General features: G+C 46.0%; 1 protein-coding gene across 1 annotated transcript in view; it reads left to right on the top strand.

Annotated features, from left to right (window-relative positions):
* The window catches only part of nlgn4xa (neuroligin 4 X-linked a), an 86,202-nt gene extending 64,199 nt beyond the window's left edge, over positions 1–22,003 (top strand). Inside the window, exons 2-5 of the mRNA XM_060055472.1 lie at positions 5,898–6,083; positions 15,011–15,108; positions 15,673–16,364; positions 18,810–22,003. Of these exons, the coding sequence (XP_059911455.1) occupies positions 5,898–6,083; positions 15,011–15,108; positions 15,673–16,364; positions 18,810–19,851 (2,018 nt within the window). The 3' untranslated portion in view covers positions 19,852–22,003. The remainder of the gene's footprint in view (positions 1–5,897; positions 6,084–15,010; positions 15,109–15,672; positions 16,365–18,809) is intronic.
* The last annotated feature ends 595 nt before the right edge of the window (positions 22,004–22,598 follow it).

The following is a 22,598-nucleotide window of genomic DNA, read 5'->3' as shown; positions in this document are numbered from 1 at the left end:
AAGCCTTGCAGCAAAAAATATGTCACCAGATCTCCACCAGGTGATGGATGTAAGTGTGAAAACCATAAACTTTATTAAAAACAATGCAGTGAACTCCAGATGTTTTGCTAAGCTTTGTGAGGACATAGAAGCAGATCATGTCCAGCTGCTATATCACAGTGAAGTGAGATGGCTCTCAAGAGGACTGGTCCTCAATCGTTTGTTTGAACTGAGGAATGAGGTCTTCTCTTTTCTCACTGAGAAAAAATCTCATCTTGCACATTACTATGCTGACACAATGTTCACAGCAAAACTTGCCTACCTCTGTGACATTTTTTTCACTACTGAACCAACTGAACACCTCACTTCAAGGAAGAAACAGCAACATATTTTTTGTTGCAGACAATGTTGAAGCTTTCAAGAGGAAACTTGCTTTGTGGACCAAGAGGGCCCAGGAAAAGAGGATGGACATGTTTCCACTTTTGTCTGACATTTTGGAAAACTCCCCTAATGTCAATATCAGTGACTCAGTCTCCCAGCACCTCTCACAACTGGCAGAGAAATTTGGTGACTACTTTCCTGAGGATCCCAGAGAGGGAAACATGTGGATTTTGGACCCATTTGCATTGGATCCCACTGCAAGTGATGTTGCTTTGCCCTCACACCTGGAATCCCAGCTTCTGGAAGTTTCCACTGACAGCACTTTAAAGCTGCAGCGGGGCAAACTGGACCTGGGCTCCTTCTGGATTGCAGTCTCAAAGGAGTACCCATGTCTTGCACTGAGGGCTGTGAAACTCCTGCTCCCATTCACAACTACGTACCTGTGTGAATCAGGGTTCTACATTGTGGCCACAACTAAGACCAAAGCCCAAAACAGACTCAGAGCAACACTGGAGGCTACTCTGAGAGTGAGCCTTTCTCCCATTCCGCCCAGACTGGATCTGATTATGTCTCAGAGGCAGGCCCAAGTGTCTCATTAAGAGGTGAAGATAAAAAGGGAGTTGTTGTTCATTGTTGTTATTATTTGTGTCATTGTTCATTTGTCACAGATATAAAGATTCTTCTGTCATGAAAAAATGGAGACTGCTGAAGCAATTTTCAAATGGCTTTGCAGATTATAAGGCTATAGTTTCATTTGCACTTTATTTCCATTTTATTTACAGTTTATTTATTTAATTTAAAAATAGATTTATATTATTTGAATGCATTTATTTTATCACCCCCTTTTTTATTTTATTTTTTATTAATTTAAAGTAAAATCCTAATATTGGTCATTTTTTTTATTATTATTAAAAATCCTGACTTGATTCTTGAAAATGTTCTTGTCACAGCCTGATTTGGTCCAGGAATTATCAGCCTGTTCAGTGTCATGATACAGTATGTGTTACATACACATGTTTAGGGATGGGAATTGATAAGAATTTCACGATTCCGATTCCGATTCCGATTCTGCTTATCGATCCGATTCCTTATCGATTCTCTTATCGATTCTCATTGGGTGAGAAAATAAGTATAAATGTGTTTGTTTGCATTACATCTCTTTAATATCTGATCAGAAGTGCTTCTAGTATTAGGAAATTGTACATTTTCAAATCAATTGGTCTAGACGAAAAAATATGTTTCGCTTTTTAAGCCCAAATGCCATCATTATGTGCCATACAACTAAAAACACAGACTGAAAACAGCCAAGTAAGAGCTTGTGCCTTTTGGAATTCTAACAGTGCTCATTTGCATTCAACTTGTAACAAAATTAAACTGACATAAACAAAATGAAGCATTGATTAGACAGAGATTTATTAGATGGGCCTACCTAATAAACCGTTGGAACGCACAAGACCGGAAACCATAGCAATGCCGGTAAACAAACCCCGAGAAGCCCAATCCCTATGAGAGCTCCCCACGCTACGGCCATCCGGAGGCGACAGAGCTGTTGGCCGTGATATTATATATACAATTATAATATAGTATATAATATATTATATACTATTATATATAGAGCTCCGGGAGTCGCAAACTGCAACAATCACTTTCTCCTCCATTCCGCGGTTCACCCGGACTGCACTGCACTGAGTTTGACGGCTGAACGCTGATTGGCTGTTACGTTACACATGTCACTCAGTTATCACGCTGTTGAACGCTGATTGGCTGTCATCACGACAAAAACTTGTCGCCGGTTTTCTCCCGCGAAAAACTCGCCCTTATACGCGTCTCTACGTTCACTTTGTATGGGATCTTGTCGCCCCGTCGCGTTTGGTGTGAACGCACAATGCGATTCTTCCTCGGCGGCGACATGTTTGCTGCGTTCTGAACCAAATCAAAGCAGCGTGTGTGTGACGTCACGACGCATTTGCCGCGACCGGAAGCGATAAGCGGAATCGTTAAGCAGGCTTGCTAACGATTCCAAGGAATCGGTTGACTCGGAACCGGTTCTGAACAAGAACCGGTTCTCGATTCCCATCCCTACACATGTTTAATAAAAGTCTTTGTGATGATCCCATTTTATCATTTCATTTTATTTTACAAGGTTTTTGCTTGTTAAACAGTAAGTGGATTTGGTTTATTATTGAATACAAATTAAACCGAGAGTGAGGTCAGTTAAACCTATACAGTGTTAATATTTAGTGGGCCCCGGGCCACTTTGTACTTAAAAAATTGGGCCTCAAGGTCAAAAAGGTTAAGAACCCCTGATATAAGGCATAATAATAATCATGGTTTACCATAGAATATACTCATTAATTTCTACCACAGCGCCACACGGCTGCGTCTGCGGCGTCACACTGCAGCCTTCGGGTCAGCCTGAGAGAGCACAGGTTACAGACACGTCCTGACATGTGCCCAAATCATCAGGGAATCATTGGAATTAAGCTTCAGGTGGGGGTTGTATACATACATTACATTACATACATTACACTTCGTACTGGATACACATAATATTGACACTGATCTCCTGACATCACATCAGCAGCGTGGCAACAGGAAGTGGATTATCCCCGTGGTGGGATGTAAGAAAACTCATTTCCCGATTTAACCTCCAATCAAGCTATCCAGGCTTCCGATTTAATCCTTTTACTTAGGCGACCACCGGGGCTGCTTTCCGATTGACCTTCACCTATCCTCCTGGTCAATCAGCGGCCAGGGTTTCGTACTTGATACTTGTCTGGACAGGGCTGAGCTGAGTAGCCCGCCTTCCCCCTGTTTCTGTATCAGTGACCCCTTCAGTCTATCTCCCTCATTCTCTCGACATAATTAAAACCCACGCTTGTCTGTGATACGCAAAAGCAACTAATCTAATAACGGCGTTGTCTGTTATTCATGAGGACGGTCGTGGCTCTCTCTCTTTTGTCTCCCTTTGTCAGGCTTTCTCCCCCCTCTCCCCCTCGCCTTCCTCCCCACCCTCCCTTCATTCATCAATCGGGTATCTAATGAGCGTACATTATTGCTCTTCATAGACGTGATTACTTTATGCAACAGACTCGGAGGAAGTTGTTGTTTTTGGTCAGTTGGGTGTGATGTGTGTGTGTTTGTGTGTGTGTGTGCATTTGTGTTTGCTTGTGCTTTTTTGGGCGCTCATGCGCGTGTGTGTGCGTTTGTGTTTGTGTGTGCGCGTTCGTGTCTGTGTTTGCGTTTGTGTGTCCCTGCATCCGTTTGTGTGAGTGTGTGTGTGCATCTGTGTTTATGTTTGCTTTTGATGTGCGCTTGTGTGTGTGTGTGTGTGTGTGTGTGTGTGTGTGTGTGTGTGTCGTTCGCTGAGTGATGGAGGTGCATGAATTAATCAGACAAACCGTTTTGAGACGCGAATGAGTGACGGTGTGAGCCGGGAAATGTTGAAGCAGAGGTGATGGGGGGGGGGGCAATGGTGGTTGTTGTCATAGTGATGATGATGTTGGAGGTGATGATGGCGCGTGTGATGGTTGTCCCTGGTATGGTGAGGATGGTGTTGGACGTGGTGATGGTTGTCGTGGTGATAATGATAATGGGGGTGATAGTTGTCATGAGGTTGATGATGATGACGGGGTTGATGTTTGTCATGATGATGATGAGGATGTTGATGGTGGATGTGGTTGTCATGATGATGCTGATGACCATGGTGGATGGGGTTGTCATGGTGATGATGATGATGGTGGTGGGTGTTAGTTTTGATGGTTATAATGATAACCGTGGCAGATGTGCTTGTGATGATGACGGGGTCGGATGCGGTTGACATGGTGACGACAACAAGGGGGGTGGCGGCAGTTGTCAAGGTGATCACGACGATCGGGGTGACGGGGTCGTTGGGTGAGCCACATGAGGGCAGGCAGCGTGTGGGGGCCGCCAGAGGCCTTGTAATCCCCCAACCCTCCCCCCTCCTTCCCTTCCTCCCCCGTCCTCTCTCCCCCGCCCTCTCTCCCCCCTGCCATGACAAAGTGGATCAGCTCTCCATCAAAGGTCCTACCCCCCACCCCCAACACACACACACACACACACACACACACACACACACACACACACACACACACACACACACACACACACACACACACACACACACTATTTGTCAGTTTGGCAAAACCTTTGCAGAGTGGTGATGGCAAGAATGGACTCATAGCTCCTGGGGGGATGTGTGTGTGTGTGTGTGTGTGTGTGTGTGTGTGTGTGTGTGTGTGTGTGTGTGTGTGTGTGTGTGTGTGTCGAAGGGGGGGGGGGGGGGGGGCAGGGCTTTAAGTCAGGCTATTTAATGGCAGCCATGTTTTGGGGGGCTGGCCATCATGTGTGTGTGTGTGTTTTTTTGTTTGTATTTTGTTTGTAGTTTGTATGTTCATATCTCTCTGCGGCCAATTGTGTGTGTGTTTGTCTGCTGCCATGTGTGTGTGTCTCTGTGATATGTGAGTGTGTGTGTGTCTGGTGTGTGTTTTACGGCCGTGTATGCTTGTGTGTTTGTATCTCTGCGGCCATGTTTTTGTGTCTGCGCCCATTTGTGTGTGTCTGCAGCCGTGTGTGTGTTCATCTGTGGCTTTGTGTGTGTGTGTGTGTGCGTATGTGTTTGTATGTCTTTGCGGCCATTTGTGTGTGGGAGTGTGTGTCTGTTGCATTGTGTGTGTGTGTGTGTGTGTGTGTGTGTGTGTGTGTGTGTGTGTGTGTGTGTGTGTGTGTGTGTGTGTGTGTGTTACTTCAGAATGTGTTGCAGGCTCTTTAGTTTGAACATTGTTTCAGGACATTTGAGGCTCCTTGATGCAGAGAAAAACACAAACACAGAAAACACAGAAGGGCTCATTGGCTGCTGCAGATAAAGTGTGTGTTTGTTTGTGTGTGTGTGTGTGTGTTTGTGTGCGTGCATTTGTGTGTGTCTGCATTTATTTTATGTGCGTCTGTGTGCCTGCGCGTTTGTGTGGGCGTCTGTGTGCCTGTGCGTTTGTGTGTGCGTCTGTGGGCTTGTGCGTTTCTGTGTGTGTGTTTCTGTGTTTGTGTGTATGGGTGTGTGTATGCGCTTGTGTGTGTGTTTGTGTGTGTGTGTGTGTGTGTTTTCGCCAACCCGAAGAAGCGAGTGTTGTCGGTACAGTTTAACATTCGGTTACCAACGCCCTCATTTTTTAAATAGTTTTGTGGTCGTTTTCAATTGTTATCGCTGCAGTCTTATTGTGTTGCGGCCCAATCGCTATCGGTTCTTTTCCTCTTTTCTCTTTGTGTGTTTGTGTGCGTCTGTGTTGATGTGTACATACGTGTTTGTTTTTGTGTGTTAATGTGTCTTTGTCCGTTTGTGTCGGTGTGTGTACCTGTTTCTCTGCATCCATTTCTCTGTTTGTGTGTGTCTCTCTCCCTGCGTGTGTGTCTCTGCCTCCATGTGTGTGTGCTTATGCGTGTGTCTCTCTCTCTCTCTCTCTCTCTCTCTCTCTCTCTCTCTCTCTCTCTCTCTCTCTCTCTCTCTCTCTCTCTCTCTCCAGGCTTCCTGAGTACGGGCGACCAGGCGGCCAAGGGGAACTATGGTCTGCTGGACCAGATCCAGGCTCTCCGCTGGGTGAAGGAGAACGTCTCCGCCTTCAAGGGCGACCCCAAGAGGGTGACCATCTTCGGCTCCGGGGCGGGGGCCTCCTGCGTCAGCCTGCTCACCCTGTCACACTACTCTGAGGGTGAGGAGGGAACACACACTCACCCTGTCACACTACTCTGAGGGTGAGGAGGAACGCACACACTCACCCTGTCACACTACTCTGAGGGTGAGGAGGGAACACACACAGGCAGACACACACGCACACTCTCAAACTATTCTGAGGGTGAGGAGGAACGCACACACAAGCTCAGACGCACACACAGATACACATGCTCTCACACTACTCTGAGGGTAGGGAGGAACACACACACACAAACACATACGCAGACGCAAACACACCCTGTTGCACTACTATGAGGGTGAGGAGGAACGCACCCAGACACACACAGACACGCAACTACTGAGGGTAGGGACGCACACACAAACAGACACACACACGCTGACGCACACTCACACTCTCACACTACTCTGAGGGTAAGGAGGGACTCACACACAATCACACTACACTGAGGAAATTGAGGGACACACAAAGAGACACACACTACACAGAGGCAGGCACACACACGCAGACGCTCTCACACTACTCTGAGGGTACAAAGGAACGCACAAACAGACAAAGACACTACAAGTAGGTAGGGACACCCAAGGACACACACAGACAAGCAACTACTGAGGTTACGGACCCACACAGACACACACACTGACGCAAACACTACTTTGAGGCTAGGGAGGAGCAAACACACACACATCCACACACACATCAACCCAGTCGCCAAGAAAAAACGTCGACGGTGTACGTTTCCATGAACACTGGATACGTAGCATTTCAACGTAAAAAATAGCGTGTTATACCTACAGTATCCACGCGTGCCGCTGTGGAGGCGGGTTTCGGAGTTTGGGTTTCACGGCTTTCGCGGCAAATTGTGGACACGATTGTTTAGGGGGGGGGGGGGAGGTAGACTGTTGTTGACCGGGGAGGGGGGGGGGGGGACACGTTAGTTGAAGGGGGACGACGACGACGACACGTTTGTTGAGGGGGGGGGAGACACGTTTGTAGGGGGGGGGGGGGCACGCTCGACAACGAGAGTTGGTTTTTATTGAACGCTCGACAACGAGAGTTGGTTTTTATTGAACGAGACTTCAACACGGAACAGCTGCACGAAACGATGGTCACGTCACTCTCGGTGACGGTGTCGACAACAATGAACACACGAACAATGTTAATAGAACAACACACAACAACATAACATCCCGAACCCATCAACCCCACTTAATCCTAACAACAAAACAAGTTAACAAAAGCCCCATTTGTCAACTGACAACCCCAATTCCCAGAATCCCCCGCGGCTCCGGTACACGGCGTAGCTTATATTAATCTTTATTATCTGAATGGGAAATGCAATATTTTAGGACAGATACACCATTAAACGCGTTTCTAATGACATTTCTAGCGAGAAATGTACATTTTCCTTACATAATCTTCAGTCAGTGAATGTGTATGATCTTTATTAATCTTTATTATCTGAATGGGAAATGCAATATTTTAGGACCGATTCACCGTTAAACGTGTTTCTAATAACATTTCTAGCGAGAAATATACTTTTTACTTGCATAATCTTCAGTCAGTGATTGTGTCTGATCTTTAGTTTTATAGTTATTAGGATTTGATCGGCTCGCTCGCATGTTTCAACGACGTCAGGTTGGGCTGCTTTCGCTAAACTAGCAGCTCACGTGCTTCCTGCGTTTGTGTTATTAAACTGTTACTTTATGTAACTTTTAATGATATCATCTTGTTAGAAACACGTATATCTGAGAGCTAACCCAGTCGCCAAAAGCATACGTTGACAGTGTACGTTTCGTGAACACTGGATTACGTCGCATTTCAACATAAAATAGCGTGTTATACACACACACACACACACACACACACGCACACACACACACACACACACACACACACACACGCACACGCACGCACAGACACACAGACACAGACACACACGCACACACACACACACACACACACACACACACACACACACGAAACGGTGCATTTCGCTGCTAAAACAACAACAAAAAAATATTCCCTCAAATATTATTACTAAAGAACCGTTTTCCAAAGAACGAAATGTAAACCAATGCATTCTGAATGGGAGTGTTTCTCCGATTTTTCCATGCTACACAGAACGAAATGTAAACCCATGCAAATAAAGACTTCATGGTCATAATAATTTAAATATCTCTCCTGAGTGTGTTGGGTGATATTCTATTTTTTTCAACGGGGCTGCATCCAGTCACTTGACCGTCATGGTTGCTATGGTGGTTGCTATCGACCGCCCCCTCTAATCCTTACATGGCTCTAAAAACCACGCGGCAAAGGAGCTGCCGTAAATTGTGTTGTTTTTGTCGTAAACTGGGGTCCGACGGTTAAAAAATAGACAGATATTCCGAGGTATCCTTAAAAGGCAGCTTGGATGTTTTTATTTTCTGCCGTTTAGACTTCTTCTATAACCTATTTTTGAAAGCAAAACACCAAGTTCATTGATTTAACGAGGCAGGGTTATTTGAAACAATTTATTCAATAAATATTTGTGAGAGGTCATTCCTTCTCCTGAGTTTGCTTCCTATTTATGTCTTGTGTACACCCCTACTGTCCAAAAGCATCCCCCCCCCCCCCCTCCCCATATGGATTTGGAGAGTTGTTGCCACGTCCCAGTGTTTGAAGTATCATATAATATGAAAGAGGGCATTCAATTATACTACAATGATCAATTAGGAGGCCGAAGCCCTAAAGGAAGTGATGCAATAGGTGACTGAGGCGAGAACATATAAGTAAACTGTACCTTGGGGTCTCTTATATATCAAAGGGGGTTTCAAAGGACGCATACGCTTCAACCTGTGGCTCCAGCCCTACAGGAAATGACTCAGCAAGTGCTCCATCTCGTTGCACCTGCACCCAGCGGCTCGCTTGCAAGATTTTGGCCTGAAGTTCTTCCCAGACCTATACCCTAACAGTCCAACATGCATATCTGAGAATCAGGCCTCTCTTCAATAATGACAAAATGTTATGAGAGAAATACAGATTCACTTTTTGTTATCTCATAAGCGGCGTGGTGCCGGCTCCTTTTGACCTTTTGACCCCAGACTTCAAAGACGTGGCCACAGGCCAGCTGTGTCTACACACATTAAGCCACAAATGTACACCTCCATCCCGCAAAAAATGGGGCCTAGAAACTAACCTCTGTCTTATGTACATTGACTGTACTGTTGGAGGTCACGCCCCTTTTCCGGCCTTTTCGAGATAGCTAGGGATGCTAAAATGTTTACACATATTTCCCGGGGCCCCGAGGACGACATATCCAAGATTTGTAGTTCTAGCCCATAGAGAAAAAAAGTTTTCCCAAATGGACTGTCATTTGGACAAAGCCCCTTCAGAAGTGTTGCCTGCGAGACCTAATGGTTCAGAATGCGGTGGAAAAACAGTTTTTGAGATAGGAAGGTCCTACCGCCCTGAAATTTGAATACCATATTCTAGGGCCTAACTGGGACCCCCGCACCGAAACTTGGCCCGGTCGGACCCCGAGTGCAGGAAGGGGGGGCCTGGACTTTCATAATCTTCGCTCTGTGAATGTAAAGGATGTTTGGTCGGATGTTATGACGAAGAATCATAATGTGAATGGGAATATTCTATTAATGTCTTGATATCATCTTTCGTCTCAACACTTCTGCTGCAGCCGCTTAAAGTCTCACTCCGAGAACCTTAAAATATGAATCAATCTATTAGAAGTATGAAAATATCTTCCCGGTCGTGCAACAGGGCAAACAAGGTGTCCTTTGACATCTACGTTTCGAGACGATTGCAACAGTGATTTGCAACGATTCCACACATGATCATATTTGAATATGTTTCGGGGTAGTAATTAGCTGTCGATTTTGGAGGCCTTTATCAATAATGACCAGCTATAGATTTGCTTCCCGATGGAGATTTTTGACAAATGACATGTTAATTAGCATCTACACGTTAAGCTGAGTCCAATGAGATTAAGCTCGCCCTCTTGCTACACCGAGATCATGTCCTAGACCTAGGTGTACCATGTAAAATACATGTTACCATTAGCTAGAGTGTCATGCTTGGTGTCATTGGACTCAGCTCAACGTGTAGATGCTAAATAACATGTCATTTGTCACAATTTTTTATCGGGAAGCAAATCAATAGCTGCTCATTATTGATTAAGGCCTCCAATTTCAACAGCTAATTACTACCATTAGACATGTTCTAATATGCTCATGTGTGGCACCGTTGCAATCGCCTGGAAGCGTAGATGTTGAAGGACACCTTGTTCGTCCTCCTACGCCACCGGGAAGATATTTACATGCTTCTGATTGACTAATGAATTGATTCAGCTATTCCCCCAGAAGTCTGGGGTCAAAAGGTCAAAAGGAGACGGCACCAGCCCCGTTGAAAAAAATAGAATACCACCCAACACACTCAGGAGATTAATGATATTTAAATTATTATGACAATGAAGTCTTTATTTGCATGGGTTTACATTTCGTTCTGTGTGGCATGGAAAAATCGGATAAACACTCCCATTCAGAATGCATTGGTTTACATTTCGTTCCTTGGGAAAACGGTTCTTTAGTAATAATATTTGAGGGATTTTTTTTTTTTGTCGTTTTAGCAGCGAAATGCACCGTGTGCGTGTGTGTGTGTGTGTGTGTGTGTGTGTGTGCGTGTGTGTGTCTGTGTGTGTCTGTGCGTGCGTGTGCGTGTGTGTGCTTGTGTGTGTGTGTGTGTGTGTGTGTGTGTGTATAACATGCTATTTTATGTTGAAATGCGACGTAATCCAGTGTTCACGAAACGTACACTGTCAACGTATGCTTTTGGCGACTGGGTTGGCTCTCAGATATACGTGTTTCTAACAAGATGATATCATTAAAAGTTACATAAAGTAACAGTTTAATAACACAAACGCAGGAAGCACGTGAGCTGCTAGTTTAGCGAAAGCAGCAACAACCTGACGTCGTTGAAACATGTGAGCGAGCCGATCAAATCCTAATAACTATAAAACTAAAGATCAGACACAATCACTGACTGAAGATTATGCAAGTAAAAAGTATATTTCTCGCTAGAAATGTTATTAGAAACACGTTTAACAGTGAATCGGTCCTAAGATATTGCATTTCCCATTCAGATAATAAAGATTAATAAAGATCATACACATTCACTGACTGAAGATTATGTAAGGAAAATGTACCTTTCTCGCTAGAAATGTCATTAGAAACGCGTTTAATGGTGTATCTGTCCTAAAATATTGTGTTTCCCATTCAGATAATAAAGATTAATATAAGCTACGCCGTGTTCTGGAGCCGCGGGGGATTCTGGGAATTGGGGTTGTCAGTTGACAAATGGGGCTTTTGTTAACTTGTTTTGTTGTTAGGATTAAGTGGGGTTGATGGGTTCGGGATGTTATGTGGTTGTGTGTTGTTCTATTAACATTGTTCGTGTGTTCATTGTTGTCGACACCGTCACCGAGAGTGACGTGACCATCGTTTCGTGCAGCTGTTCCGTGTTGAAGTCTCGTTCAATAAAAACCAACTCTCGTTGTCGAGCGTTCAATAAAAACCAACTCTCGTTGTCGAGCGTGCCCCCCCCCTACAAACGTTTCTCCCCCCCCCTCAACAAACGTGTCGTCGTCGTCGTCCCCCTTCAACCAACGTGTTCCCCCCCCGTGTCCACAATTTGCCGCGAAAGCGTGAAACCCAAACCCCGAAACCCGCCTCCACAGCGGCACGCGTGGATACTGTAGGTATAACACGCTATTTTTTACGTTGAAATGCTACGTATCCAGTGTATCCAATGCTACACACACAGACACACATGGATGCAGAGACACACACACGCACAATCATGGACACAGAAAAACACACGCATGCACACACGACTGCAGACACACGCACACTCACGGCCTAGTATAGCCGTCACCATGGAAATCGAGGGATGTGCACTAAAGTGGATACGGTATCATCTTCATCATCCTTTTCATCTGCTTTGTCATCGTCCTCATTCTCATTGCTAATATCATCATCATCCTCATCATTATTATTTTTATTATACATCCTCATATTATTTTAAGTCGTTCTGATTGATCTGTTCACTGACCTTCCTGACACGCCCCCCTCATCAAATCCATAAACCCATCATCGATTATTTGGGCGATGCCCCCTCCGAGCCGCAGGTGACGCCCCTGCAACCCGTTGGCGACGCCCCCTCCGGGACTGTTAGCGTGCGAACGTTGTGCCACCGCGGCTAGCACACCAGCTAACACTCGGTGCTAAAGGGAAACGCTAACATGCGGTGACAGACTGATAAGACCCCCGGAGACAGGCCAGCTAACTCTCTCTCTCTCTCTCTCTCTCTCTCTCTCTCTCTCTCTCTCTCTCTCTCTCTCTCTCTTCTCTCTCTCTCTCTCTCTCTCTCTCTCTCTCTCTCTCTCTCTCTCTCTCTCTCTCTCTCTCTCTCGCTCTCTCGCTTTTGTTTGCTTGATCAAATTCTTCACGTCTTCGTAAACATTTACAAGCTGAGATGACGTCTATCTGTAATATATATATACGTATATATATATATACATAATATATTCACGTTTGGGATGAAAGTAAAATCGGAGGTTGATTTACACTGCGGTTAATTTACCCTAGGAAACTTGACGGGACTGCCATGTCTCTCTCTCTCTCTCTCTCTCTCTCTCTCTCTCTCTCTCTCTCTCTCTCTCTCTCTCTCTCTCTCTCTCTCTCTCTCTCTCTCTCTCTCTCTCTCTCTCTCTCTCTCTCTCTCTCTCTCTCTCTCTCTCTCTCTGCAAATGGTTTATAAATAGCACGGTGTGAACTGGGAAATAAATGAACCGCTGTTTCTCCAAATGCGTCACTTTTTGCTTACGAGTGATGTCTTTATTTCCAGGAGTACATCTCGTCGTTTGCCCATGGGCGCTGGTTATACCCCCGGTTTTGGAGTGTATTGCCTGCGGTAGATTGGATGCACGTTTTCTCACTCTTGTTTAGGGCGTGCTGATGGCTTCTCACCTCGTCTTCAAGTGAACGTCTTTCATACCGCCTCTCCAGCGGGCAGCACCATGTTTGGAATAATGTCTGTGGATGTGTGTGCTTGAATGATGATGTCTTTCTATGCATAGATATAATTATATATATATTGGTTTTAATGATGTCTGGTTATATATATTAGTGCTGTCAGGCGATTAAAATATTTAATCGCGATTAATCGCAATAATGTCACAGTTAACTCGCGAATAATCTCGATTAATCACACATTTTTTTCTATTCTATGTATCCCTTGAACTTTCGAACAAAACCCTTGCTCAGCAAAGAGGGGAAATACTATAACATTTATTATTAAACCAGTATGAATATTCCTAACGTACGTAGGCCTATACACATTACCAGGCTTTCGAATAACGCCCACACCCACCCACCCCCACACACACACACACACACACACACACACACACACACACACACACACACACACACACACACACACGTGGTGGCGTAGTGGTAATCGGGAGAGTCGTTTCGGAGCGGTCGGGCTGATTACTGCGGGATAACAATAATGTGTTTATAAAAGTTCCTTGCAGTGCCGTCCGGCAGCCTGAGCTGGGCTCCCGCTACCTCTCGCGCAACCGATTTTGTCTAGAGGGGATTTACTGAGCGGCCCCTCCCAAAGTGGTAGAGCCCAGGTGGGCCTTGAACTGCGATTGGTCAGAAAGACGTAACATCTAATGACAACATTGAACTCTCGTGCAGCAGGGTCGAACAGAGTAACACACAGAAACACACACACACTTTCAAGGAGTTTTTCACCCGCTCCGTATGCTTGCTTGCAACAAGTTCGTGCAGCGTGCTTGTTGTTTTGTTTCCGGTGTAGCTAGATCCGGTATGGTGTTGTAGTTTTTCTAACGTGACTAGTTGTTGGTAGACAGCAGTTGAAAAACTACAATGTTTGGCAAACCAAAAGAGCGTTAATCACGCGATAAAAAAATTAAGGCCGTTAAAATTGGTTTGCGTTAACGCCGATAATAACGCGTTAAACTTACAGCACTAATATATATATATTGTTACGTATTTGAAGCACATAAGCTGCCCCCACATAGCCACTAGGAAGCAGGATCGAACACACAAGCTGCATTACCCTCACATAGCCACTAGAAAGCAGGATCTAACACATAAGCTGCAATGGCGGAGCCATTACGTCACACCGGTCACGCCCACTTCACATAGGCCACGCCCACTTGACGATCACAGCGCGGAATTCAGATTGAGAGGGCAGAATCAATAGGTAGCCCCGCCGAGAGGACCGGGCCTATGCCCGGGACTGGAAGTAGTGCACGATATTATTCTCAATACGAGTTGGATACAATTCCCTCCCCTGTGCTTCATAGTTACCATACCGAAATAGGCCTACTTTAACAAATAAAGTGAGTTAAAAGCGACCAAGGATTGGACTACTTTCTTCAGAAAAAACACAACAATATATATATATATATATATATATATATGTGTATTCATACGTTTGAATGATTTCTGTATGTATATGAATGCATCTATATGTCATTGGTTCAGCTACTAAAGGCAACAGCCAGCCCGTCAGGAGCAGTCAGGGTGAGGCGTCTTGTTAAGGGACACCTCGACACAGCGGGGATCAAACTAGCAACCTTCCGGTCGCCGGCCTGGGTTTGAGAGAAGACCATTAAGCTTCCTAAGTCCACTAACCCCTTCATCCACACATTCACACATTCACACAATGAGGGCGATGTCAGCCACTTAAAGCAGTCAGGGTGAGGCCTCTCGCTCAGGGACACCTTGACACAACTCAACCTACCCGTTTGCGAGTCAACCCGCTCTAACTCCTGAACCCCAAAATACTTCCCTGGGTTTAAGGGACGACCATGAAGCTTCCTCCGTCCACTAACCCTCTTCTCCTCCTCCCTACAGACCTCTTTCAGAAGGCCATCATTCAATCCGGCACGGCCCTCTCCAGCTGGGCCGTCAACTACCAGCCGGGGAAGTATACGCGCGTGCTGGCCGAGAAGGTGAAGCATGTTTGTATTGTCAACTTCTGTGTATGTTTTATGTGGTATGTTGCGAGTTTGTGACGCAGTGACTGCAGCCGTAGATGAAGTTTCCCCCTGGGGGACGTTAAAGTAAACTTTATGGAGTGGCAGCTTTTCATCGGCCGCTTCTGAGAGCAGATAAATCTGGACAACGGGCGTCTTAAAGTATTGATCGATTCATTTGTTCCCTTCTTACTCAACATACAAACAAAGATGTATATCGCATTCACGCGGTTGAAAAATAAATTGCCACTTCCGCTCTACCTTGTCATAGGTAACCAATCCCTATATTAGACATCTGTCATTCAGACCATCAGACGTCACACTCAATAGGCCAGACAGAACACGGCAGTCAATCACAGTTTTCACACATTGAATTCCGTAATTGTAAACCATAATACACAATACAATTAAACCATATTTCATGAACTTAAAATTATAATTATTTCAATAGTGTTTCATCAATCTTAATCACTGAAATTTATTTGCAATCATAAATATCAAAATGGCTCCAACACGTTATCTTATCTTATCTTTATTAAGGTGGGCTGCAACATGCTGGACAGCATTGACCTGGTGGAGTGCCTGCAGAAGAAGTCCTACAAGGAGCTGGTGGAGCAGTACGTCACCCCCGCCAAGTACCACATCGCCTTCGGGCCGGTCATCGACGGTGACGTCATCCCAGACGACCCTCAGATCTTGATGGAGCAGGGCGAGTTCCTCAACTATGACATCATGCTGGGCGTCAACCAAGGGGAGGGGTTTAAGTTCGTGGACGGCATCGTTGACTCCGAGGACGGCGTCTCTGCCAACGATTTCGACTTCGCCGTGTCGGACTTCGTGGACCATCTCTACGGATACCCCGAGGGGAAGGACACCCTCCGCGAGACCATCAAGTTCATGTACACGGACTGGGCGGACAAGGAGAACCCGGAGACGCGCCGGAAGACGCTGGTGGCACTGTTCACGGACCACCAATGGGTGGCGCCGGCGGTGGCCACGGCCGACCTCCATGCGCAGTACGGGTCGCCCACCTACTTCTACGCCTTCTACCACCACTGCCAAAGCGACATGAAGCCCAGCTGGGCCGACTCGGCGCACGGAGACGAGGTCCCGTATGTCTTCGGGATCCCCATGATCGGACCGACCGACCTGTTCAACTGCAACTTTTCCAAGAACGACGTGATGCTCAGCGCCGTGGTCATGACCTACTGGACCAACTTCGCCAAGACTGGGTAATGGACCGTCGGGAGGGTTTGGTTTTGGTTTAGGTTTCAATGTCGCTCTCGCTTTCCGCTTTGCTTTTGGACTTGCGGTGTGTGGATCAAGTTTCTGTTTTGGTGTCTGTTTTGCTTTCATAGCCATATCTCTCTCTCTCTCTATCTCTCTCTTTCTCTCTTTGCTTCTCTCTCTCTCTGTCACTCTCTCTCTACCTATATCCCTCCCTCACCCTCTCTCCATTCACGGCGAGCGGCCGATAAAACACTGAGTGCGGAAAAAGCAAACTCATTGTACCCCTCCCCCTCCCCCCACACCACGGTCATTGAATCAAAGCAGAATGACGCGACCCCCCCCCCCCCCCCAGCCTCTCCCAGCACTCGCCCCCATTTTCCAAAACAAAACATAAAACGATTTGAATCTGAGGGGTGAGTGGGTTGTTGAGTTGACCGCTAAAATATCACCACTTTGTAGCACACTCTGGTCCTTCCCCTCTCTCTGTCTCTTCCATCGCCGGGCGCGTTGCCGGGGTTACCGTTGCCGTGTCAGATGAGACGTCATAATCGGCTTCTCCTCTCACAGAGGGCAGGGTCTAACGAGTTTGTTTCTGTGGTGATGCAGGTGTAACGATGCTAAGTGTGACTCGCGTAAAAAATGAAGGCTTGAGAACGATAGAAAAAACACAAAATTGTTAACACAATTACAGAGTACTATACCACGATGTGTTGTGGGTCTGCTAGTGTATGTGATGTTAGTGTTTGTATTCAACCTACACAACACGATCCAACCCAATCCAACACAACACAATGCAACAACACAATGCAACATGAAACGAAGAGACACGACACAACCCTACACAACTCAAAACAACACAACAACACAACCCTAAATGTAAATAAGCAGAAACGTATACACGCAGAAACGTACAGACGCAGAAACGTACACACGGTTGTGTCGTCCTTGTTTCTTTTGGCTTGGCGCCTATGGATGGATTGTGTGTCTGGCTCCGAGGTTCAGGAGGTCAAGTGTGTCTGAGAGCCGTGATGAGCAGTCTGCTCAGCATTCAGAGGGGACAGCGGCTCACACACACACACACAGGACGCACACATAATGATGCAGACACACACACACACACACAAGCATGCACGCATGAGCTTGCACACACACAGGAGCACACACACAAAAGCACGCACACACACTCTGAAACACACTCTCACACACACATAAACACACACGAGCACGCACACAGAAAAGAGAACACACACATTGGCGCACGCACACACAGGATAAAACACACACACACACACACACACACACACACACACACACACACACACACACACACAGCCCCAAGGCCGGCCCCCTCCCTCCCCGATCCCTTTTTCTCCTCTCCAAAGTTAATAAAATGGCTGCTCCCCCGAGGCCCCCTGTGATGACCGCCAAAATAAAAGCCCCCGCGCAAAGTCGGATACACAGATGGAATAAAAATACAAGAAAAAATGGTATGAATGCAAACAATACGAAGCGTTTTTATGAGCTGTTGCAGTCAGATTGACGACTTCTCTGGAAGGCGTTTGTGCGAGTTTTGTTTATTTTGTTAATTTTGTGCTTTTGTGCATATGGTGTGCATTCTGTGCACGGTTGCAGTCTTCAAAGGCGTATTTTGAGCGTTTTGTGCGTTTTTGTGCACTGTTGCTGTCAGATTATCGACTCCTCCAGAAGGCGTCGGTGTGTGAACGGGTCCGGGTTGAAGCCCGGTTCCGGGATTCACTCCTGATGCGGAGGATTAAGTTAATCTAAGTGAATCTACCGGCTACACGGATTAAGTTAATCTAACTGAGTCTAATGGCAACACAGTCTGTCGATCCCCGCTCGTTGGTTCGGGGTGTGTCACCCGGAACCAACGATTGGTTGGTCCTGATTGGTTGATCCAACATGATCCGGGAAAATCGAAGAGACAGCCCGCCAGATAGTTGTATTTTGGTCTTTTTTTCGGTGTTAGATGGTCGGGATAGATGTAGAAAAACGCTGTATAACAAGGGCGATAATTATAAGATTGTAACAACCCCGATCAACTCGTTGGCGATAACGTTTTCAATACGAATAAAATAAAAAGAGGTGCGATTAAAATCGAGCTGAAATTAAAACGACATAAATCGGATAATAAAGATAAATGCATGTTATGGAAAGATAATAAAGAAAGATAATCGCGATAATCAAATAAAGAATTAGCCCAGAAATATTGAAAAACTTGCACTGTCCGATATGTAACTTTTATATGCACTGTCCGATATATCAAGTGCACCTTCCGATGTATAACGTACAGTATCCGATATTGGATCAATAATTCCTCCCTGTTATGCTCTGTCCGATATATAACCTACATTGTACGATATTTAACGTTCACTGTCCGATATCGGATTACTAACCCCCGATATCCTCCCTGTTTGCTCTGTCTCCAGCGACCCGAACCAGCCGGTCCCCCAGGACACCAAGTTCATCCACACCAAACCCAACCGTTTCGAGGAGGTGGCCTGGACCAAGTACAATCCAAAGGACCAGCTGTACCTCCACATCGGGCTGAAGCCACGCGTCCGCGACCACTACCGTGCCACCAAGGTGGCCTTCTGGCTGGAGCTGGTGCCGCACCTCCACAACATCAACGACATCATCCAGTACGTCTCCACCACCACCAAGATCCCCCCGCAGGACACCACGCCGTACCCTTACACCAAACGCTTCCCGGGGAAGAACAACTGGCCCTCCACCACGCGGCACCCGGGGCTCCCGCCGGCCAACACCAAGCAGGGCACGGACCAGCGGAAGGGCGGGAATGACAACGGCGATCCCGGCGACGGGTCAGCGGTGGTCATCGAGACGAAGAGGGACTACTCCACGGAGCTGTCGGTGACCATCGCAGTGGGTGCCTCGCTCCTCTTCCTCAACATCCTGGCCTTCGCCGCACTCTACTACAAGAAGGACAAGCGGCGCCACGACTCCAATCGCCGGCTCCCCACGGTGCCGCAGCGGGGCGGGGAGTGCGGCGGGAGGGGCCTCGGGCCCGGCTCGGCCGCTGCCGCCGCCGCTGCTTCCGCCGGCACCAACGATGTGGCGCACCTGCAGAGCGAGGAGCTGATGAGCCTGCAGATGAAGCAGCAGCAGCAGCAGCTGCTTGAGCACGAGCACCTCCAGGAGCACCTGCAGGATCACCTGCACCTGCAGGATCACCTGCACCTGCAGGTGCAGCAGCAGCAGCACCTGGAGTGCGGCGTGGCTCTACAGGCTCACGACGCGGCTCTGGCGCGGCTGGCGTGCCCGCCAGACTACACACTGACGCTGAGGCGCTCGCCGGACGACCTGCCCTCCATGATGGCGCCCAGCACCATCACCATGCTCCCGGGCTCCCTGGGCGGCATGCAGCCACTGCACAACACCTTCAACACCTTCGGCGGAAGTCAGAACAGCACCAATCTGCCCCACGGACACTCCACCACCAGGGTATAGCTCCACCCCCGGAGGGGCCTGGAGGAGGAGGTCCAGGTGGGGTCTGGGACCGGGTGGACTAACCGACGCAGGGGGGGTTTGTAGTTGGACGCGGAGACCCTGGATGGGGTAGGACTGGATGAAGGGTGGAGAGAAGATTGGGGTTGGATGGAGCAGGAGAAGGGGGTTGTTTTGAGGTAGGGGAGAATGGGTTGTTTGGACGTGGAGACCCTGGTTGGCCGGGGTTGGATATAGGGCGGAGAGAAGGCTGGGGTTGGATCGCGATGAGCAGGGGATCGTTTTTCTACCCTGATTCCCTGGTTTGGGTGAGGTTAGCAGCTGGAGGAGAAGGGGTCTGGATTCAGGATTGCAGGATTCGGCCAGCACAAAATTTACATGGAAAACTGGGACTTGGACGTGGGTTGGGAGCGCGAGGAGAGACCAAGAGCTACGAGGACTTTGAGGTCTTGGGGGCTTCGGAGGTCTTTGGGGCCTGGGAGGGTCTCGGAGGGTGAGACGTTATTTTACTACCACGCCTTCTCAGTGAACCATCGCCCGTATCCTCACACAGACTTCTGGAACAGACCAGGTCTAGACATCAGAGGGACGGCCGCATTCAGAGTCACGTCCGGGAGGCCAAGGGTCTGGCCCCCCTCTCCAACCAAACTTTTATGTTGAACTTATTTCGCCACGGAGAGTTTGACCAAAAGATTGAAATTATCGCCGAAGGGGAAAACCTTACAATCACACACTCCTGCTCACAAACTACTCTCATTTCTGTGGCCATTTTGTGCCATGAAACAGATGTGTATATATATATATATATATATATATATATATATATATATATATATATATATGAACAATCCGAAGTGGACAGGGGCAGTGGCAATCTTTTGATTATCGCTCCGCTACTGAGAGAGTAATGGACAACCGAGACAGTAATCCGATAAAGGATCCATATGTTGAATATTAAATATCGACTGGGGCGAAAACTTTCAAAATGAAAATCACCCCCGGGGGCCTGAAATGTATTTATGAAACCTTTTTAAAGAACAAAAAAGTATATAGTTGTGAGCAGAGGTTTAATGAAAAAAGTTTAAAGATATCAAAAGAGCTTTTATTGTTGTTGATTTTGTTTTTGATTTATCGGTTGAATCCCTGTGCTTTTCCGTTCGCTGTGTGTGTGTGTAAATATCCGTACTTTAAATGTTATGATTTTATCGGAATTACAACGTTTTCTACGTTTTTTATTTTCCGTGTTTTTTTTCTTCTTATTTTAACCACAAAATGGCCGAAACGCAAAAACAATCCCCATTTAATGAGGACGCACATTTTAACACGACTTTTGGCGGTCGGCTGTTTTGGGAAAATCATGATATTTATAAAAAGTTCATGATTGAGCGTTCAACATCATCGTTCTTCGCGTAAAATCATACTTGCATGCCCCGATAAAAACTTTTGGATTTTCTTCTTCTTCTGATACTGTTGGACACCCCTCTACTCTTAAAACAGGACATGGTATGATCCTATCCCCCACACACACATACACACGTACTAGACTTTTCGGCGGTCTAATTTTATATGGTTTCATTTTTCCTTTTTGTCTTGCTATCGAAACACTGCCTCAGCTTAACTTAACTTAACTGAAATGTGGCCCGCTATGTTATATTTGGAAACCGACAAAAAACAAAAAACAAAGCAGTGAATTTTTTTGTTTAGCCTAATTTGAATACGTTTGTAAAAGAGGTATATGTTAGATATTTCAAATTTGTCATTTGCTAGAAATATGTACATGTGCCGGCTTGTGATATTTTTGGGGTTATGGAAGCAAGTGAATGATTGTAAATATTAATGACATTATTATATAAAAAGTATGGAGGAAAGTAAAACTAACTTTTTAATTCTGCATCCTTTGTCGACAAATTAAGCCAAAAAAAAGAGATTTCAATCGACATTTGTCAATTCTATATGAGATATTCTGTTGAGCCCTCAGTTCGGTCAGGATTTAAAGGTTTTATTGTAGAGTTTGGAAGATTCCTTAGTTTGTCTTCTGGTATTTGTTTGCAGTTTTGCCTTAAGTAATATCAATAATATCTGTGGCTGGACAGCTGTATAAACTTTTTCTGCAGCATTTTAATAAAATATTAAAGTATTTTCTAAAAAACGACAACCACAGCGATGTACGAAAGTATCATTGGGACGAAAATACTGTGTATGTTTTGAACGATGCACACAAGCTAAAACACACAAAAAATTTAAATAAATATACATTAAATTATATATATATATACACATTCATGGTGTAGAACAGATCCATTCATGGAATTAGACAATTCCACTTTCGTCGACCATGAGATCACGATTATGAGATCGGGACTGTGTGATCGGAACCAAGAGTTGGGGATCCTAAGATATGCACCACCTTGTGAGACAAAGACCACAAGTAAATGACACACATCGGATTCGACACCTTCATTTTTGTTTCAATAAAATATTTTTTTTGATATTCATATACACTTCATGTTGACATGTCCTGTCATGACAAAACACATTTTTCATGACAGTTTATTTCCGTAGGACCATGGCTACCATTGAGTGAATCATCTAAACATTTAGGCTGCGATCCAATACCTATTCAACCATACTACTCTGTATGCCAGAAAAAATATTTAGTATGGTATGTAAAATGCAGTTTGCAAGAAAACACCAAGATGTTGGAATACATCTCATCCCATTTATCAGTATGCAAGCCAGCATGCAGCCAG

This window comes from Gadus macrocephalus, chromosome 7, assembly GCF_031168955.1.
Source record: "Gadus macrocephalus chromosome 7, ASM3116895v1".
Lineage (NCBI taxonomy): Eukaryota > Metazoa > Chordata > Actinopteri > Gadiformes > Gadidae > Gadus > Gadus macrocephalus.
Note: the sequence above shows the minus strand (reverse complement) of the source record. Positions and strands in the feature narration are given on the sequence as shown.